The sequence below is a fragment of the Orbicella faveolata genome, unplaced genomic scaffold (assembly GCF_042242905.1).
Source record: "Orbicella faveolata isolate gen_17 unplaced genomic scaffold, um_ofav_v1 contig_13, whole genome shotgun sequence".
NCBI lineage: Eukaryota > Metazoa > Cnidaria > Anthozoa > Scleractinia > Merulinidae > Orbicella > Orbicella faveolata.
The window spans coordinates 2,920,840-2,940,250 of NW_028301540.1; the positions used below are offsets into that span (position 1 = coordinate 2,920,840).

General features: G+C 39.1%; 2 protein-coding genes across 2 annotated transcripts; one reads left to right on the forward strand and one right to left on the reverse strand.

Annotated features, from left to right (window-relative positions):
- Positions 1 to 688: 688 nt before the first annotated feature.
- Positions 689 to 8,115, reverse strand: LOC110053875 (uncharacterized). The gene is made up of 4 exons (XM_020760182.2): positions 7,777 to 8,115; positions 3,865 to 3,963; positions 3,083 to 3,316; positions 689 to 2,164 (listed from the first exon to the last, which is right to left on the reverse strand). The coding sequence occupies exons 1-4, from the start codon at positions 7,837 to 7,839 to the stop codon at positions 821 to 823; spliced, it is 1,740 nt and encodes a 579-aa protein (XP_020615841.2). The 5' UTR covers positions 7,840 to 8,115; the 3' UTR covers positions 689 to 820.
- Positions 8,116 to 11,101: 2,986 nt separating this feature from the next.
- On the forward strand, positions 11,102 to 18,596 carry LOC110053940 (synaptotagmin-1-like). Its single transcript, XM_020760258.2, has 6 exons — positions 11,102 to 11,701; positions 13,140 to 13,408; positions 14,828 to 14,874; positions 15,383 to 15,737; positions 16,277 to 16,400; positions 16,633 to 18,596. Exons 1-6 carry the CDS (start codon positions 11,623 to 11,625, stop codon positions 17,127 to 17,129), a joined length of 1,371 nt encoding a protein of 456 aa, XP_020615917.1. The 5' UTR covers positions 11,102 to 11,622; the 3' UTR covers positions 17,130 to 18,596.
- Positions 18,597 to 19,411: the final 815 nt, after the last annotated feature.

Here is a 19,411-nt window from a genome sequence, read left to right on the forward strand (position 1 = left end):
CTGGCTAACTTTCTTCGCCAATAAGCGGGCAGACACATGAATTTATAATTATTTATGCGATGTTGACGCGACGAGCAAGAGCGGACAATTTGACAATTTGTTATTGTAAAAAAACAAATTGGCGTCAGTTTTTCATGCGTCTGTCCTGTTAAGGGGGTATGGTACCCTAAAATATGGCGATGTTCATGAAAAATTCAATTTCTTGGAAATACAAGAAATGCACGGGGGTGCACGGGGGTAACATATGAAATGCACGGGGGTGCTCGTCTGAAATTTTGAAGAGAACCCGTTAAGAGGTACCAAGATCCTGCTTTGTGGGCGTGGCTTGAAATTTTTTCACCCTTACTAGGTACCAATTCTAAAACAACGCATTATCTCCTCTCACATTTTTTCAGCTCAGTACACTAAAAGGTATCGCAAAAGCTCCTGCTGTGGACCGTTTGATGCTGAACACCCTAAGAAGTAACAAAGCTGCCTTTTTAACCCCTAGAAGGTACGACGAGCCCCCCTGTTCTTTTTATATGGGAGTATCCCCCCGGAGATAATTGGCCACGGTTAAGGGGGCAACACGGAGAAGGATATTTTAGACCTTTCGTTCTGAACGGAGAACTAGAAAGGAGTTCCTCTGAAGGAAGTCCAACAATCTATGTTACTTTCCAATTTGACTTTCATCCAGATAATCCGAAAATTTTTTGATCAGGAAAAGTATTTTATTTCTCTCGTGCTGTTAAACGGCAAAATTTTCAGAAAAGCTTACAAATCCTTACTCCCTGAAGAAAGGAAATTGACAAATGGCAAATTCAGAGGGTCGCCAATGGCATCAGAGCTCATTTTCTGATTCGACATGCGAGGACGGTTTCACAGTATTCGACCTCGAAGTATACGTGGTGTTTGATCGAGACGAAATGTCCTCTTCATTTCTACTGTTCTCAGCACCTGACGTGGTGGAAGCCACGACATTTTTTAACTCTTCTGGATTGATAAAATAAATTAGTTCGTCTTCTTGTGAGTAAAAATCATCCATATCTAGTTCGCCAAAAATTGCTTCTCGCCCGCCTGGCGAAACCTCTTTTAGTTTCTTCTTCTTTAAACTGTTTTGATCTTCCTCTTTCTCCGTTACTTTTTCGCTGCCAGGGAGGCCAGGAAAATACGAGAAAGAATGCATACCGTTCACTTTTCGAGATAAAAATGAGTAGCTGAAGGGCAGAGACCTGAATCTGGCTACTGTTAGGGCCCTGTCGTAAGCCACTTTATGTTGCTTCATGCATTGATGGTTCGCTTCCATGCCGAGATAGTCATGGTGTGTTTCTCGAGATTTTGAAGGTAGCTTAGCCCTAAGCTCGGCTGTTTTGAGTAATTTAGGAAGTTTATTGTAGTATTCCTGTGTTTTCTGTTTGAGTGAATGTTTGCAGTATTTGTTTCTGTGTAACTTCTTCTCATCTCTTTGCGACTGTAAATACTCTTGCCCAAGCCCAGACGGCAATCCTTGGCTATTCTCGTCACCAGGCTGTTTTGCATCTGAATCGTCTTCAGAAGTAAAATCACTGCTATATTCGTCAGTTCCTTGTAGAAGAGACAACAAATCAGTGCTGGACAACCCTTTACGTGAACCTTTTGAATGTCTCTTTTTGGATTTCTCTGAACCAGGCCTTCTTTCGCTCGCGGTCTGATGCTCTCCATCCGGGATTTCGTCTCCAGAATCAAAACTCAAGTCGATATCGTTTGGATCCAGTCTCTCGATCAATCGTCCCTTCTGCCTTCGCTTTGTGCGCGCGAGAGACTTGGCGTCAATGGCGTCGGTGTCTGATTCCGTCACATGATCACTAAACACTACTTTTCGCCGCCCTTTATTGCTGTCGGTAGTCTGATAACCTTCAGTTGTTCTTTTGCCTTCTTCTTGAGCGTGTTTTCCTTCGTCTTCCCCAAAGTCGTAAGTGTAATCTTTATATTTGGTATCGAAACTCAGCTGTTTGATGTCTTTGGAAGTTTTGTTAACGAATTTCTGGAACTCATGGAGATCGTCCGTGTCGCCATCTGTGTTAGAGAAGTCAAAGTTCAGAGGGCTGTCCCCTGCATCTGCTCTCATCTTCATCAATACACGATCATTGTACACTCGTTCGCTCATTAGATAGTAACTTTCTCGCCGCTTGGGAGCCCATTGTACCTGTAAATAAAACGGTGTCAAAATCAGGCTTACTGAAACGCGTTAAAGTAAGAACAGAATTGAATAGTGATTAAAGCAATAATGTCTTGCTTTCGCTACAGACCATGCATGTCAGAGTCTAAAGCTGTTCAGTATAAACACGAAATGTTCAAATAAGTTTGTGCAATAACGTTCCTTAATATAATGATGTTTGATACTGACTTAAAATTTACAAGTTGTGCCTGAAGGATTCCGGGTGCCTTTCTTTCACTATCTTCAATAGGCCATCTTCGTATTCTCGGCATTGGGCTGGAACTAGCTTTACAACGGAGGCTAATGCGCGGAGTCTTTTCAAATGCAAATGACATCAATCTCTTTTTCATGATATTCCCCGCACGAGCCTCCATTGCAAGCTAGTTCCAGTCCAATACCGAGAATACAAATGAGGCATATTTAAACTTTTGACGGAAGAAATTTGTTCATGTGGTGTGAGTCGAGAGAGTGGACGCCGAAAATACTGGGAACGTTGTGATTTTTCCAGCGGAAAGCGCGGGGAAACATCGAGCTCGTCGAAATAGAGAAAAACGCAAAATGAATAAGATACGGGCGATTAGCGCGGGAAATGTCGCATGTTGCACTATCACCACGTACAAGTAATCCCAGTTATCGAGTTCGGTGAATGTACTGACCAGAGTAAACTCATCTTAAGTTTTGGAAGGTCATGTTTGACAGAGCCAGTTATCGAATTAGCACAGTCCGGTCTTCGACATTTGAATGGAAAATTACGACCACCCCTCCCCCCACCACCATTTCAGTGATAGAAAAAATGGCGCGTTTTGGGTTAAGCGCCGGTTCATCATTGATTTGAGGGGAGGAGTGGTTTTATTTCTTATTTCATTCTGATCAAGATTATAGCAATAACTAGACTTTATAAAATACCAAAACTGGAAGTTTGTGCGCGCCTCGTTCCCGTGCCCCGAACAGCAAGGCTGCGCATCTCCTCTGATGATGACGTAGCTCGTTCAGATCATATCGAGGCCGAGGTCTTCTTTGTGGGGAGACTGGTGACTTCTTTAGTGGTGTTAAGACTTTTTGCGCCGAGGCCTTTTTCTTCTGCTCGGCCAAAAGGTCAGCACAACGCCGGCGTTCAAGTTCCAAAGCAGCTTCAACTTTCTGGTGAGTGACAGAAATTTAGTCAGAAAATGTTTGAAGACATGCTTGATCATTGCAGTTATATACACAACTTAGACAATTGTGAAATTAAAGCCTGAGAAAAATCTAGGTTCGAACGGGGTGGTCATAAAGTGTCAGACAGGGAAGATAAAAAATTGTAAGAACTTCACGCGTAATTGTGTAAAAAAATTTTACTATGATCTTTGTGGACTCGACCGAGGCGACAAAACTTTTGATTTTCGACTTAGTACTTTTCACAAACTGTATACTTTTTCGGAGTTAAATTTTTAATCTTTTCACTAAATACCTCAGCCAGAGTAGCGATACACACAACTTGACTTTATGTATATAAGTCGTATACTTCAAAGATAATTGGAAAATTCCCCGGCCGTATTCCGACTTTCAGATGTTGTAGTTTGAAACTAATTTTTCCAGGTTCTAGCAGCGTTCTTCAACAATTAAAACTTTAATGAAGTTTAAGAAGACCTGGTGAGTGAATAATTCACTAGTTTATAGGAAAATCAAACTGTCATTTAAAAACTCCTCACCTTTCTGTAGTGCTCGCCATAAGTCATTTGAGCGTATTTAGCATCTAAAGTGGAAGACAGGTTGCCCAGTATGTGATGGCCAGTGCTGAAATGTCGACCCTGAAATAATGTCCAAGCCTTATTAGTAATCATCTTCTTTAGAATGACTTAACCCCTAGCTTTATAGTGTGTTTGCTGTCTAACCCTATGCGTATTTGACTTACAGTGAAAAAATTAAGCATTGAGGCAAACGAGAAAGGACGACATAGCAATTTTTCTTGAGGTGTGGATCCTTTAATGTCCCCTACTAACCATGTAACAGTGAAGATGCAGGAGACGGGGCCTACAATTTATAGCCCTTATCCGAGAAGACTTGAACGTCTAAACATTTGCAGATATAATTACAAAAAAGGCAGCATATTCTTCTCAATTATCTTAAGACCCTGAGTGTTAGTCCCGTCTGGGGCTCGAACCCTCGAACTCCCGCACAGCAGTCTGGCGCTTTACCAACTGAGCTAACCAGACGGCGGTTGAAGAAGTTGAAGAAGTAAGATTGTAGGTGCCACATTCTTTTTGTTTGCGTTTTAAACAAGCAACTATAGTAAAGCAACTGAGTAACTTTCAATGTTGCAAGTATAGGTTGCAAGTGAACTTCTGTTCATGGAATACGGTTTTCAATATAGTTTCATTGATTTCCAGTCCAAACATATTCTAAGCCTACTTGAGATTTCCAAATATATTTTGTCTTTACGAATCCTTCACCGCACGATCAAAGAAAGCGGCTTTATCAGTAACTGAAAGGCAAGATGTGACAAGAAGAATTCCAAAGTAAACAATGATCAGCTAGAGCTGTTCATTGTTGCGTTAAGGAAATGTTTCGTAAACAAATCTCGGCGTTCATCAACATACGCTACATCCTCATGTATTCCTTAACTCTGGAAAGGCAAATTCTTTATACGTAAGTTCGCTGCGTGTGGGAGGCGCGGTGGCGTCATGGTTAGTGCGCTCGTCTCCGGATCGAGCGGTCCGGGTTCGAGCCCTGGTTGGGGACATTGTGTTGTGTTCTTGGGCAAGACACTTTACTCTCACAGTGCCTCTCTCCACCCAGGTGTATAAATGGGTACAGGCGAACTTAATGCTGGGGGTAACCCTGCGATGAACTAGCATCCCATCCAGGGGGGAGTAGAAATACTCCTAGTCGCTTCATGCTACAGAAACCGGGATAAGCTCCGGCCTGATGGCCCACTTGGCTCGCATGCAGACTTTACCTTTACCTAAGTTCGCTCCGTCTTTCGTTCACACGTATATTTGCTTGAACGTTCTTTGGAGCGATGTTTACGTGTGAACGATGGCTAAACTCGTGTGGACGAAAGACCTCATATGTGTTTACAGATGTAAGATTATGTAAATATATTTGTGGACACAGCCAGTAGTTCAAGACGGACGTCAATTTTGTCAAATTTTTACATTTAAAATTTTATCACTGGACTTGCGTGAAAACAACAGGAGAAACAAAAAGTGAAATTAAAAAGGAGACAAGTTGTAAGGGCCAGGTCAAACGCCGTACTTCACATGAGCCGAACCCAGTTCAACCAATTAGGCTCATGTGAAGTTCGGCGTTGGATCGGCTGAGGCGTTCTTCACGAAGAACGAAGACCGACTTTGAGTTAATGCAAACGCCGATCTTCACATGAGTCGAACCAAACGTCTAAAGGCACCATTTTGACTTTACCTTTAAAACCACTGACCCACAAGACCGCTTTTGGTATTTGTCTGGTGTAACAGTTCGGTTCGACTGAATTAAGTTCTACGTTTGACTCAAACAGGCGTTCTTTTAATTATTTGAGTCGACCCAAACTGTAATTAGGTTCGGCTCATGTGAAGTACGGCGTTTGACCCGGGCGTTAGAGTAAAATCAAACCTATACAATAAAAGGCACTTTGCTACGCGCCACACGCGCAAAAACCACTGCTAACTCAATTATAACGTGCTTATTATAAAAGTTCAGTGTGAAAGGAACGTCTGAAATCTCCACATGTCGGCGATTCTTACTGATTTGACATCCAAAGATGACTCACCTTTGGGTAACTTTTGTTCAGAATTTACCGTTTTGTAGCTTGTTAATTTTTTTCATAGACATTATCCGCTACAGCGCTATCACACAAATCTTTGTTTGAAGTAAAACGTAAACTTTGAAAAGCAAACAGAAGTGAACAAAGCGCCGTCATCAAATGAAAGCCAAATTGTTCGGAAATTGGTCCCAAGAGATTGTTTCACAGAAAGTTCAGAGCAATGATAAGAAATTGCAATTGAAAAGTCAAAGAAAACCTCCCGCGAGATTAGTCCTTTGCAAAAACAGATGATTGAACTGAGTTTGAAATTTGCGTGTTGTGATGAGAATTCAAGAAGCAGAAGTTATATGAAGCGCCCCACACAACTTAACTTTTATTCTGGTCCTTGATAATGCCGTCATAAAATCATGATAATTCTATAAGAAAAAATTATTCGATTAGAGGTCTCGAACAATCCATCCAGCAGACTGTGCCTAGATCTTTTACAGTGCTGGTTGACGTGGTTCAAGTATTACTTTTTCCTCGTATAAACTGAAAATCAGTAGATATTCAACTCCTTCGTTCTAGCTCAGGTTTGCAATGCTAGAATTTCAGCAATGTAACTACAACAAAACCATGTTCATAAAACTTGAACTATAATTGGGCGAACTCCGATTTTAGCAAGGCTTTTGGTCTGATTATAACCACGTACGGTATCTTCAAGCAGCGTCCCACTACGCCGGAGAAATTTGAAAACGCAGCTTTAATTCTACGGTTTGGCATACTGTCCACATGAAAATGGAGCTTTTCGAAAACGCTCTTCAAACCGGAGGAATTTGAAAACGCCGGCTTTTCGTTTTCTTGTGGACGGAAAACATTTTGAAAACGGAGCTTTTCGAAAACGATGTACTCACGATAATCACGTGAATTTCCTAACAGAGTTTTCCTCGAACACAAGTCCAAAAGACCGGAGCTTGTTGCGTTTTTAAATTTCTCCGGCTTAATGTGTGGACCGAAAACATTTGATGCTTTTTCAGGGTGAATATTGTGTTTTCAAATTCCTCCAGCGTAGTCTGGGCGGTTGCCTAGTCTTTGAAGTCTTTTCTGACTGATAGATGACTAATTAACGAAGTTGCTTCTTATTCTATTACTTTCTGCTTCCATCGTTTTAGCGCTAAATCCAACTGGTGCAGGTCAACTCCAACTGTGGGCTTCAGCTACCGGGTCCGTCCCGAATAGAGATGCAGAAATTTATTTACAACTGCCAAGACCTATCACTAATATTCGCTTTAGAGAAGTCCGCTTTTATTTTAGTGTTAATGAGTCTTGCCGATATGTTGACTGATATAAAGGATCAAAATTCTTAATTGCTCTATCACAAGTTCTGAAGGACTGGTTAACTTTCTACTACTCGCTTGGAATACAAAGATCACTCTCAAATCTTTTGGCTTGACTCCATAGCGGTGAGTGCTTTAAGTCGAAACTATCAAAAGAATTCAAAAGAATTCAAACTGCAAAACAGAAATAAAACAAACGATTCAAATGATGGTTCTTGCCCTGATAATATGTTTGCTTTGAAAGTTAATCAACAAAGATTACTTGCTAAGTGGAAGCAGTTGATTTATAGAGTTCTTTGTTGACTTTTCAGTGCTTGCAAGAACATCACGACCGCCGAATAATTGAAAATAGGAACGTGAAATTTTGCCCTTTTTAACGGAGAAATATCACACAAGCGCTTTCCGGCCTTCTCTTAGAAATGTTCTTCAACGGCAAAAGTAGCTTCGTCATGAACCAGAAAGGTTCTGCTAAAAATCTCAAGTTAGTACTTGGTTGTCAAGCGGTCAAGCTACGGTACACAAAGAACAAGTATTTATCAACTTACCGGCTGTGCCTTTGGAACAGGCACGATGTCTTCCAAAGAAACTCCATCCAGCTTCCACAACATTATTTGTGCCTTCGTCTGGAAGATTCCAGGAACAAACAGCTAATATACCTCCAAGATCGGGTAGTAATGTTGTGTTTTAAGTCACGTCCATTATCTTCTCATTCTGTTTCTGTAATCATTATACTTCTCGAGTACATTTCATTTATTCGCGTGGATTAAGTAATCACGCGGCAAGATAGATAGGAGGGTGTGATTGGTCCTGACAGCGCTTTGATACCAGGCCTCTTGGCTTGTGCAAGAGATGAGATCATGGAGAGAGTCTGAAGTCAAGAAATGATCTTCGCAGTTGTGTTTTCTTTTAAAAACTGTTGTCTGTCGGCCATCGGATAGAGCCCAAGGTTTGTATTCACAACAGGTCTGATCCCATGTAGTGTTCGTTGCTTCGCAACTCAGTCTGTAAAGTTTCTCAGCGTTAACCCTGTCGATTCTCTGAATTCTTGTCCAATCCATTACATTAATTGATTAAAGTCGGGTGAAAGAATTTTAAAATGATAGATGAGTTCTATTCTTTTCCCAAAACACAGGTATTCCTTTTTTATTAGAAACCCCCTACTTATTTAAATGGCAAATGTGAAAATGCTCTAATTTAAATTTGTTGAAAAAATTTTGAAAAACTGTATTTACCAGAAAAGTAGCAAGTGTCGAAAGGATAGTCATAACATTGTTCACAAAGGCCCACACGTTTTTCACGTTTAAACACATGTTCGGTCAGAAACTTCTGTCATTGTCGGTTCTAGTGTTGTTTAAATTTGAAGTCATAGCTAACAAAATTTATCACAAATATGTCATGACCTTATCTCTATACATATTTAATATAGAGAGAAACGGTATGACAAAGGGTGTTTCTTTTTAAATTAGAATATCAAGTCTTCTATGACCGGAATAATAACATCAGTTTAGAGCAAAGGAAAACTGATGACAGCTATTAAAGTTCCGAGGTACGTCCTAGTTTATCAGTGCTCTGCAGAGTCTTTCACTATCCTACACTACGCCACCACAGTGTTTTAATTAATTGAGAGAAAACTGTTTCGTGACCAGCCATTACATTGTGTTTGTTCCCTTTGTGTTGAAACGTTTTTCCCAAGCCTTCCTGTGTTCTTATACCTGTGTTCTTATACCTGTCTTGTAACTGTTCTTTTGCTGTTAGCGTTTGTCATCGTCGCAGTTACGTTAGTTACTCTATTGAAAAAGTAAGACCTATTGTCAAACGCTATGGAAAAGAAAAATTCACAATTACCAACATTGTAACTAGCGACAACAGAAGGTTTTACCCAAACATGTGTTTCAATTTTAAAAACATTGTCCTTTTATGCTGTTTTTAGCACGTCCTTTAACAAAAATGCCATTAATTTTCCCCATCTTGCCCGTTTGCAAGAAAGTTTAATAAAACTGACACCCAAGACTTTTTCATTCCCAGTAGTTGGGCTTTATAGAAAACTTGCTTTCATTACTGTAATTATAAAACAATCGTCATATGATTTTGTATTATTTCGCCACTGAGATAATCTTCAATGACTAGACGCTCTAAGAGTGTTAACTTAGGCTTCGTACCGCAAGTAAGTGTACCGAACACACAAAAAAACTTTACATTGTGTCTAGATACCCGGCAGCCGGGAAGTGTTTTCAGAAAACTAATACTAGATACCTGGCAGTCTGAAATTATTATATTATTATATTATTTAGTCTGAAATTATTATATTATTAATTTAATTTTTTTATTTGACCTTAGAAGTTACTTACAATACTCACTTACAAAAACATACACATATAATACACAGTGGACCTCTTTACAGATATTACACACACTCTTTTTTAACATTATAACGACAAGCTAGCGCAGTACAACATTATAATTGCATTAGTTTTCAATATACTTGCCCCATTTTTTTAAGATGGATGGGCAACTTGTTACAAGATTTGGTGACCATCATTTCAAGTCGGTGAATCATCTTAATCCTAGCGTTTAATACTATAATGATGGTTTGGTTTTATTACATCTGCAGGAAAAAAAATTTTTTTTTCGCAATCAACAAAATATCGTTTACAAATAAATCTCTTTTACAATCCATTATACCAAACATTATGTCTCTATTACAAAGAGGTTTAATTTCAATATCTAGGTTGCCCATCCATTTTATAACTTCTGCCTAGAATTTCTTGGTGTAATGGCAAGTTACAAAAAGATGTTCAAGAGATTCGTCTGCTTCTCCACAAAAAGGGCAAGCTGGAGATGGAATTATCCCAATTTTGCTAAGGAGGACATTCGTGGCAAGACATCTGTTGAGAAGTTTATATTGAAATTCGCGCGATTTTTTGTCCAAGGCACTAGCTTAGACAAACTATAAAATCTCGATTTTTGACATTTTGTCCACAATGAAGATAATATTTTTTCAGAAATGCCAAGCGACTCTAAATAATGTTTTGGTTTTGTAGTGGACGAATTCTCCTAGCCATACTATAAAAATCTTGACTCACGGCAGGTTGTTCAAATAATAGCTACCCGGCGGTTAAGGATAATCAATTTCCACAAAGATTATCGTTATTATTTGAAAGCCCCCGAGAGTATTTGAGTATTTTGATCTTTGGTCATAAACACCACACGATCATGTTATTCAATGATTTGAGTTTGCAAGTTGTCCGATGAACGTTGTGTGACTGACAGGCACGGTTTTTAAAAAAAAAACAAAAAAAAAACTATATAAACCCGCCATTCAGAAATTCTTTCCATTTTTCCAGCGAAATGTCCATTCGAATCTGCTGAGAATGCTCGATCTCTGTGTAGAAATACCTATGGATTTCCGAACTGCAATTGACCACAGAAGCCCTGCCTCCTGAGAGAAACCTGAGTAATAACTGTTGCCTTATATGCATTTATAGCACTTTTTAGATTATGGACATGAAATTCGACAGTTTTTTTTAATTACTAGTAATTTTTACTTGATTGCTAAGGGAATGCAATACAAGAAATGTTTTTAGAATAAACATTTGCAAGTAATTCTTTTAGTTCTTTCTGCCAATCAAGAAGCACAGTTTTTATTTTCGTGTTTTTTTTTTTGAAAGCAGAATATAAATAAATGATATCCCTTCTTAGAGATGAGCGCGTTTGTGTTGAAATATGTTTGTTAAGCACGAGTTTAAAAGTATTGTTTTTTTCTTGTTTAAACAAGATTTAATTGAAATTCTGTCTTTTATTTAGAAAGTGTTATACATAAAACATCACACTAATTAAAACAAAGACAGTTCTACAAATCAAGCGTGTAAAACATGCATATATTTCCTGTCGTCTTTGCTGTGCTCGCTGGTAAATTTGCATTCAATTCAAATCAATTTCTCTTGCAGGAGACACGCAGAAACAACCTGCTGCAACATTTTCGATTCTATCACGACATCTTGCAGGACCCCAACCGCAGAGAAAAGAGATTATCTTTTGACACAGTTGCCTATTGAACCTCCTATATAACAACTTTACATTTTCGCGCAAGTTCGTTCGTCAGAGTTCCCTGGGGGCGTAAATATTTCTAAAGGTTTCCAGTTGCTTAGATTCTGCTTCTTCACCCAGTATTTGGTATTTTGCGCCGTGTTTAAAGCAGTTTCACCTACGAAATCTTTGCTGAGGAACGGCAGCAAAATTTTGAAACGTTTCGTGAAAATTTTCCAAATGACAGAGAAGTGCACTCTTGTGTAAAGAAAAAAACGCGCCAGCGGGTTCGTCGAGAGGCGCTTCAAGAACACAAGAATTTGGAAACTGACTTCAAGCTGAACGAGACGATACCTTCTGCGGAAATGGAGAAAAGCACGCTTGTATCACCTACGACCGTCTCGGGGAACTTTTCAACGACGCTAACCCCTACAAATGGAACTTGTAAGTTGAATATTGCTTTACTTTTGTGCTGAGAGCGAAATTAATTTGTTGATTTTGAGTCTGTTGGCTCGGACGGGAACTGTTTAGATAAAAAATAATTGGTGCTTAACTCCGTTTTGCCTTAACATATCACCCACAATTCAGAGCTAAACAACGGAAATAAACCCTGGAATAGTTTCGCCTGAGGATGGTTTTAGTCAAAAGTGCAATGGATTTACTATTGTTCACCTTTGCAAGCTGATAATCAGAGCTGGGCTTTAATGAATTCAAATTAGAGTTAAAAGGAGTATTGCGTCGAACCCTTCTCATTGCAAACAATAGCTTGAAATATGGAACACGTGCACTTTACTAAGCAAGAGCATTTCCAGTTCTTCTTAAAATCAGAGAGATTCTGCTAAGGAAATCTTTAAGATTTTATCGTCACAATATCATCCGTTATCTTTCATTCGAGCCTGGTGATCTTGATTACAACCTCTCGGCCACGAAAATGTAAATTCCCAGGCGGCCGATCTCCTGCCAGCAGTGTCCCCAATTAGCACAACAGTGCTAGTTGTTCTTTAGCGCGCAAATTATGAATTTGTTTATCTTATCCCGCTTTCAATATCTTCTGAAAGGGATTTGAAATAATTTTTCAAGTTTATGAGCTACAATTTTGGTATCTTATCTAATTATCATATTATGGAGCAGTCTGCGTTCTCAAGTGCAATGTCCTTCCCGCCTGGCAGGAAGGAACTTGATGTCTGTACTCGCGCTAATTAGAAGAAATATGACTTTTATTTTCTTTGGATGGAAAATGACAATCACTGAGTTTTTTTAGTATTTGGCTTTTTGTGCAAGGGTAGACTGTACTGCTTAGTTGACTTTTGTGAGTGATAATCTCTCAAAGGTGTTGTACAATGTATACAATACGTTCTTTGATATTGCGTTTTAAGAGTCGAGACATACTATTTGCATACTTTACTCTCTGGCTTATATTTTTGTGCTCGTAATGCGAACATGTAGTAATAAAAACGTCGAAAGAAATCTAAAGCCACCTTATTTGAAAAACCAATATTTAATTTTCAAAACTCACGTCACACGTTCTTAGAATTAGAGCTAGAATTTTAGTGTAGCTCAGTCAAGGTATTTTGAGTTATTCAAGCCAAGTACAAAAATACTTTTAAATTGAAGGAAACCTTAAAATAATTGTTTACTAAGAGAGCAAAACACTAAGGAGATAATAATAAATCATAAAGGAACAAGGATGGTTTAAGAATGGAGAAGATTGACACGGATTACAAACGAACTCAAAACATTTAGGCTAAACTTTTCAAGATGTGCAAACCATGACGTAGCTCCTTTAAAATATCGACATGGCCAAGTTAAATATAGAACAGCCTTGGAAAACACATGGTTCATTCTTAATGGCTTATCAGTGAATACGTTTTTTTTCTTGCAGTGGTCGACAAGTACGGAGGCGCAGCAATAGCCTTTGTCACTGGAAGTAAGACTGGAATGATCGTAGGAATCGTGGTTGCCATCGTTATAGTCATAATAATAGCACTGTGTATCCGCCAAGCTATTAAGGGACTCAAAGAAGCGAAGGAGAGAGCCTTGATCAAGCTTGGAGCTCTGATAAAGAAAGAGGAAAGCGTGGAGTTTCCCGATGCTGCGCTGGATATGGAGTTAGCAGCGGTCCAGCCGGCCACGGGGGATAAAAAGAAACTGGTGAGTAATTAATGTCAATTGTAAAGTTCTTAAGGCAGCGTTCACACTACGTCGGAGAAATTTGAAAACGCGGCTTTATTTCTACGGTTAGGCCTACAGTCCACACTAATCCGTCATGAAAACGGAGCTTTTCAAAAACGCTTCTCAAACCGGAGGAATTTGAAAACGTCGGCTTTTTTTCGAACACAAATCCAAAATGACCGGTGATTGTTGCGATTTTAAATTCCTCCGGTCTAAGACGAGGGTGTAGATGGGATTAACTGATACCCGAGAATCAGTCAAAATAATAAACAATTATTGGATGAGGTTTTTGTGATATCCGGAATAATCAAGGTCGAGGTAAGTGTTACCAGCCTCAGCCTTCGGATTCGGCTGATAACACTAACCGAGACCTTGATTATTTCGAATATCACAAAAACCGAATCTAATAATTGTTTTATTACAAAATGTTTTAAATAAAATAACGACAAAGCCATGTTCTTACTTCGCTGTCCGTGAACTTGACATTGGTTTTGGAATTGCGTGCGCAACGTACAGATTATTCACTAATCTGCCAGCAGATTAGGGAATAATCTGTAGGTTGCACTGTTTCCCAGAATTAACTATAGGGTTCTAGCCAATAAGAAGACAGATGATGACTAAAATGTATAATAATAACTGTTAAGTGATAGCGGAGCTCTGAGGTCTGCAAAAGTTTCTGATAGGTGAGAAATATGTTGAAAAATGGAAAAAGTGTGGTCAGGAGATGTCATAAGTTCTTCATATCACTGATGAAGGCTTAAGCATTAGCCGAAACGTTTGTTGAAAAATATCAAGAGTTAGTGGCAAACCTTTTTCCATAGAACTTAGGTGAGAAATATAATGGACTGAAACTGTTGACTGGGGAATTGCACTCGAGATTACCACAGCTCTATCCAGACCCTACAAAAACAATCCTTTTCATCTCTAAAATTATTTCAGACTCAGAAAACAAAGCTGATAACATAAGCTGACGTTTTCAAGTTTGCTTTGCGACATACAAACTGGTGCGTAATAACAGCCAAGGAAACCGTATAGTCTAAAGAAAAATCTTCCAGAATACACAGCAAAAGAAAGCACGAATTGCGGACCTACTCTCGTCTGCCATGCTCTTAGACACCAATACTGATTTCTTTCCCTCCCTGTTTACATGTATTTAATGTTTGGTGTTGCGGATGAAACTAAGAATTAGGTATATCATTTCAGTTTTAACTTACCGTTACAGCTTGTTTCTAAACAATAAACTACTTACCTAGAAATTCTTAAACCCTAGATGCTCGAAATAGAAAGAGATAACCTTTTTCGTAGTGTGTGTAAGGTTAGAGGACAGATTAGCGGAACGATCATCAGTTTCTACGAACCGTATGTGAGCGAATTAACAGATTATTTTATTTCTGGCAGGAAAATCTTGGAAAGATCAAGTTTTCTCTTGCCTACGACGAAGAACAGTAAGTGACGACGTTTTCTGTAACAATCAAAGTGTACTTATGTACTGAGAATTCGATTAGAAGAACAATGCGACCGAATGTTTGAGACGTTTGCTACTTTGGAATATGTTATAGGACTTGCAGCTTCACTATTATGCCTTGCGTTTGTAGCCGATATAATTAGCGCTCTGATTGGCTAATTATTACCCCGTAATGCCCAGAGGCGGATTATGGACCGGCAAAAACAAAGCAAAAAGCCATATAACAAACAACTTATTGAGCTTTATAAAGCTCGATCGTTCGGTCTTTACGGGAAATTCTCAAACTTTGGGCCTTGCCATCGCTCGGTCAATACCGCAAGGTTTCGGTTTGAGATTTTTCCGTTAAGACCTCACACTTGGTTAATAAGAAGTAAGTATCTGTAAAACATTTCATCTTGCCAACGAAAGCCACTTTTTCAATCGATCGATCAAGAAGTTAGCATCGCTCTGATGTATATCAAGTATATTTACTTCTTTTCTTTTTGCAGATCTGAACTAAGAGTAAAAGTTTACCACTGTCAGAGTCTTCCAATGAAGTTTGTCGGGGGAACGGTGTACACGTATGTTGAAATAGAAATGTTTCCTTTTCATCGCATGACTTCAAGTAAACCGCGAACAAAATACATCAGAAATGAATTTAGTCCAATCTTTAACGATGAAGTTTGCATCAAAATACTAAAAGAAGAAGTGGACGATCAAAATATGTATCTTCACGTCTGTGACTACAATCAGATATCTACCAGGGATTTGATTGGCTCTTACAAGATAAACCTCGATGACGTCAGCTTCAAGAGCAAAGGCAAGGAGACTGTGTACGAGGGAGATCTGAGATGGATTGATTCGGTGAGTCACGCACTATTTTTTTGTTGTATTGTCGTCTCGTGACGATTCAAATGATGGCTGTTAAAAAAACTTCCCGGAAATCGTCGTGAATCGGCTTGTTTAAGGTGTTTGGATCTCAGGGCTTGCACTGCAAGGCATCCATATCACCCATTGTCTGTGTCACAATGCCCAGTTGTTTCTCGCCATACATAATAATAATGCCACCTTTCTTTCGCAACGTCCCTTTTCTACCGTACTGTGTCTGTCTCAGCTTTAGCCTTTTTCCCGCCATAATGCGCCCCATCCGTCCTCCAGTTGCTTTCCCGCCAGAAACGGTCCATGTCGGTCGCAGCGCTAGCTATATATAGCCCTTTCCCGCCAAAACTCCTCACAAAGTCAAAACCTATTTTAGCAACCAACAACAAATTGAATTGTATAAACTCTTGTTCTTGGGCCATCGAAGTTTGATTAAAAATATAACACCAACAGCGGTGATAAACATTGTACTGCAACTTCATAAAACGCGCGTTACAGTTTGGAAAATTGTTATTACTTGGCAGGTTCGTGGTGCTGAGCGAGGAGATATTCTAATATCAATGCGATACTTTGAGGGAAATAGTCAGCTTATTGTCAAAGTTAAGGAATGCAAAGGATTACAACCCTCCCCTGGGAAGGTGTCTTGTAGTAAGTATAATACATGACTCTCCCGGTCTTGTCTGTATTGTTGTTTTTGTTTGTTTGTTGTTGTTGTTGTTCTTCTTCTTCTTCGTCTTGGTTTCCTTTCCTTTCGTCTTGAATGAAAGAATGAATGAATGACTGATTGAGTAAATGAATAAACTTTGTTAAAGTGTCGGGAGGGATTTAGCTATTGCAGCTAACATGTGAACACTCTACCTTAAATTACCTTATAACACAGATTCATATGTGAAGCTTCACCTCGTTCGTGGTTCAAAAGTCTTTACAACAAAGAAAACAAAAGTGATCAAGAAAAACCTTGAGCCAAAGTTTGAACAAGAAATGATCTTCATTGTGGAGCAGGATCTCCTAGACGAAGTCAACCTCGTCATACACGTCAAAGACAAGCCGCTGATTGGTCGAAAACGTTTGATGGGCGAGCTTTGTATTGGTTGCCAAGGAGTCGGTCAAGCTCTCGCCCAATGGCAGCTCATGGTCGAGAAAGAAGTCACAATGTGGCACCAACTTGAACTGTTGAATATAGTACCGGGCAAAACCGATCTTCAGACAACTATGGCGACATTACAGGGGTGGGAATCAACTTCGGAAGACGAAAGCGAGGAAGAAGAAGGAATGTTTACCGGGTTATTGCCTGGCGGCTTGTTTTCTGCTCAGGACAGTAAAGCAACAAAGAAGCCGAAAAAACCAAAAATATCCAAGAAACAGTCAAAGCTTTAACCGCTTCATGGACAAAACTATGGAGACACTGACGCTCTTAATAATTTAAGTATTGAAAGTACTGACACGCTATTGTTTGTCCCCCTTTTGATTTTTATAATGCTGACATTGCCATTTTGTTACTAACTGCACACTGCTAGGCTACTCACTATCTACAACAGAATAGATAGTGAGTAACGTAGCTAATGGAAGAACGGCATTTGTGATAGATCTTTAGCACATTTATACTAATTTCGCTAAGTGCACGATTCCCTGCACAAAATATGACGTCGGAGCCAGTGCTCGATTAGGATGCAACTTTACCACATGCAATAAGCTGAAGATATCGAAAGAAAAGTGTAAGACATGAAATTTTACAGTCCGGGCTATGTCGGCCATAAAATATGACTTCAACATGACTGGATTTTAGTAAAGATACATTGGCTGGGCATCCGCAAGATGTAGTTGCTCTTTACGATAAGTAATATAAACAACAAAACATAATTAGTTGAACGCGAGACACCAAAATGAAAGGACCTGCCGTGTGCAAATTCAACTCAAAATGAAAAACTTAACTGAAATGTAGAAATTACAGGAATTTAATGTTTCAAAATCGTAAATTATATTATTTAGGTTTGTAAATAGCTACCACTTTACTTCTTGTATGTGTGATATCCTAATTTATTCTTATTACATTCACCTTTTTCATGAATGTGAATATTGCGCATCGTACTGGCTGAACTCTGTCGATTTGCTGGGTTAACTACCGAACAACCTCAAAGTTTGCTCAATTAAACTCGCTAAAACCGAATAAACGGCCAAATAATGAACAGCCAAACGAGCACAAAACGAACGAAGGCCCGGCCGAACAAAAAGACGGCTGAGAGTGCAAAAAACATCTCTGCTATGAAATGAAATCAAAACGTATAAAATGAAGTTCCCGCCATTTCATTTAGTTTCGAGAAAGTCGCTTGGGCTGTCCAGGCATCGCGCGTGTAACATCCTCGGAAGAACTGGGTACCATGTTTAAAAATAACTTAAGAGGGATTACTTTAGATAAAGGACCTATATGGGGGATTCACTCTCTTACCTTGATGATCTCTTGTCCAAGCTTACCTACTTCTCGCATGCTCTCACCTTAACGTACGCAAAAGTAGCATAGAATAGGCAATATCTTATAGCAAAGGTTGAGGAGTAAACTACAGCCCACGTTTTTTTAACTATAATTTCTAACCGTAATATCATGAGTATCATAAATGCAATTTATGATTTTAAAAATTAATAGATTTGCTCCTTTTTTTGTACATGTCACGTTTATTTGTGTTTTGCACGAGTTTCTATACAAGCTACAAGTAAATGAAAAAAAAAAATCAAAAACGTATTTCTAAAATAAAAAAGAACATGAATTAATTTAAGATTTTTTCTTCGTTTTTGTATGTTTATTTACGAAAAGGTTGCTAAATAAACGGTCAAAACCATTGAAGTCAATTTTTACGGCTGTGGAAACGGCTTCGAACCGTGATAAAGCACTTCCCAGTATATTAGAAATTGTCCTGAGGCGAAAAGGTTACTGACTTCTTAGTCTCGAAAGGAAGTTTGGGCCCCTTAGAGTATTCCTGAACATAAAGATGGCTTTTGCTAGGGGAGCGTCCACACTAAGCCAGAGAAATTTGAAAACGCAGCATTGTTTATACGGTTAGGCCTACCGTCCACACTAATCCGGCACGAAAATGGAGCTTTTGGAAAACGCTCTTCGAACCGGAGGAATTTGAAAACGCTGACTTTTCGTTTTCGTGTAGACGGAAAACATTTTGAAAACGGAGCTTTTCGAAAACGACGGCGTCACGATAATGAGTATCCCTGACCGACTTTTCCTCAAACACAACTCCAAAATGGCGCGGTGATTGTTGCGTTTTTAAATTCCTCCGGCGTAGTGTGGACCGAAAACAATTGATGCGTTTTCAGGGTGAAACCTCCGTTTTCGAATTTCTCCGGCGTAGCGAAACAACTCATGGCCGGTTTCATATTAGGTGATGGGCATTAGTTGAAGAGCTTTTCTCCTTCCCTGTGATGTGGTAAGTTCTGGCTGGCGCGATTTGTAAGATTGTTTCAATTTATCAAAATTCCCTGAAATATGAATAACAATGAAACAAGATTTCCTGAGAGAATATGCTTCTTGAAACAGCTGTCGAAAAAACAAACTCTTAAAACAATTATTCATTCTCTTGAAAATATCTCTTGACTTCCCGCGTATTGATACCTCCTGGATGCAAAATAATTACAATACCAAGGTTTCATAGTTT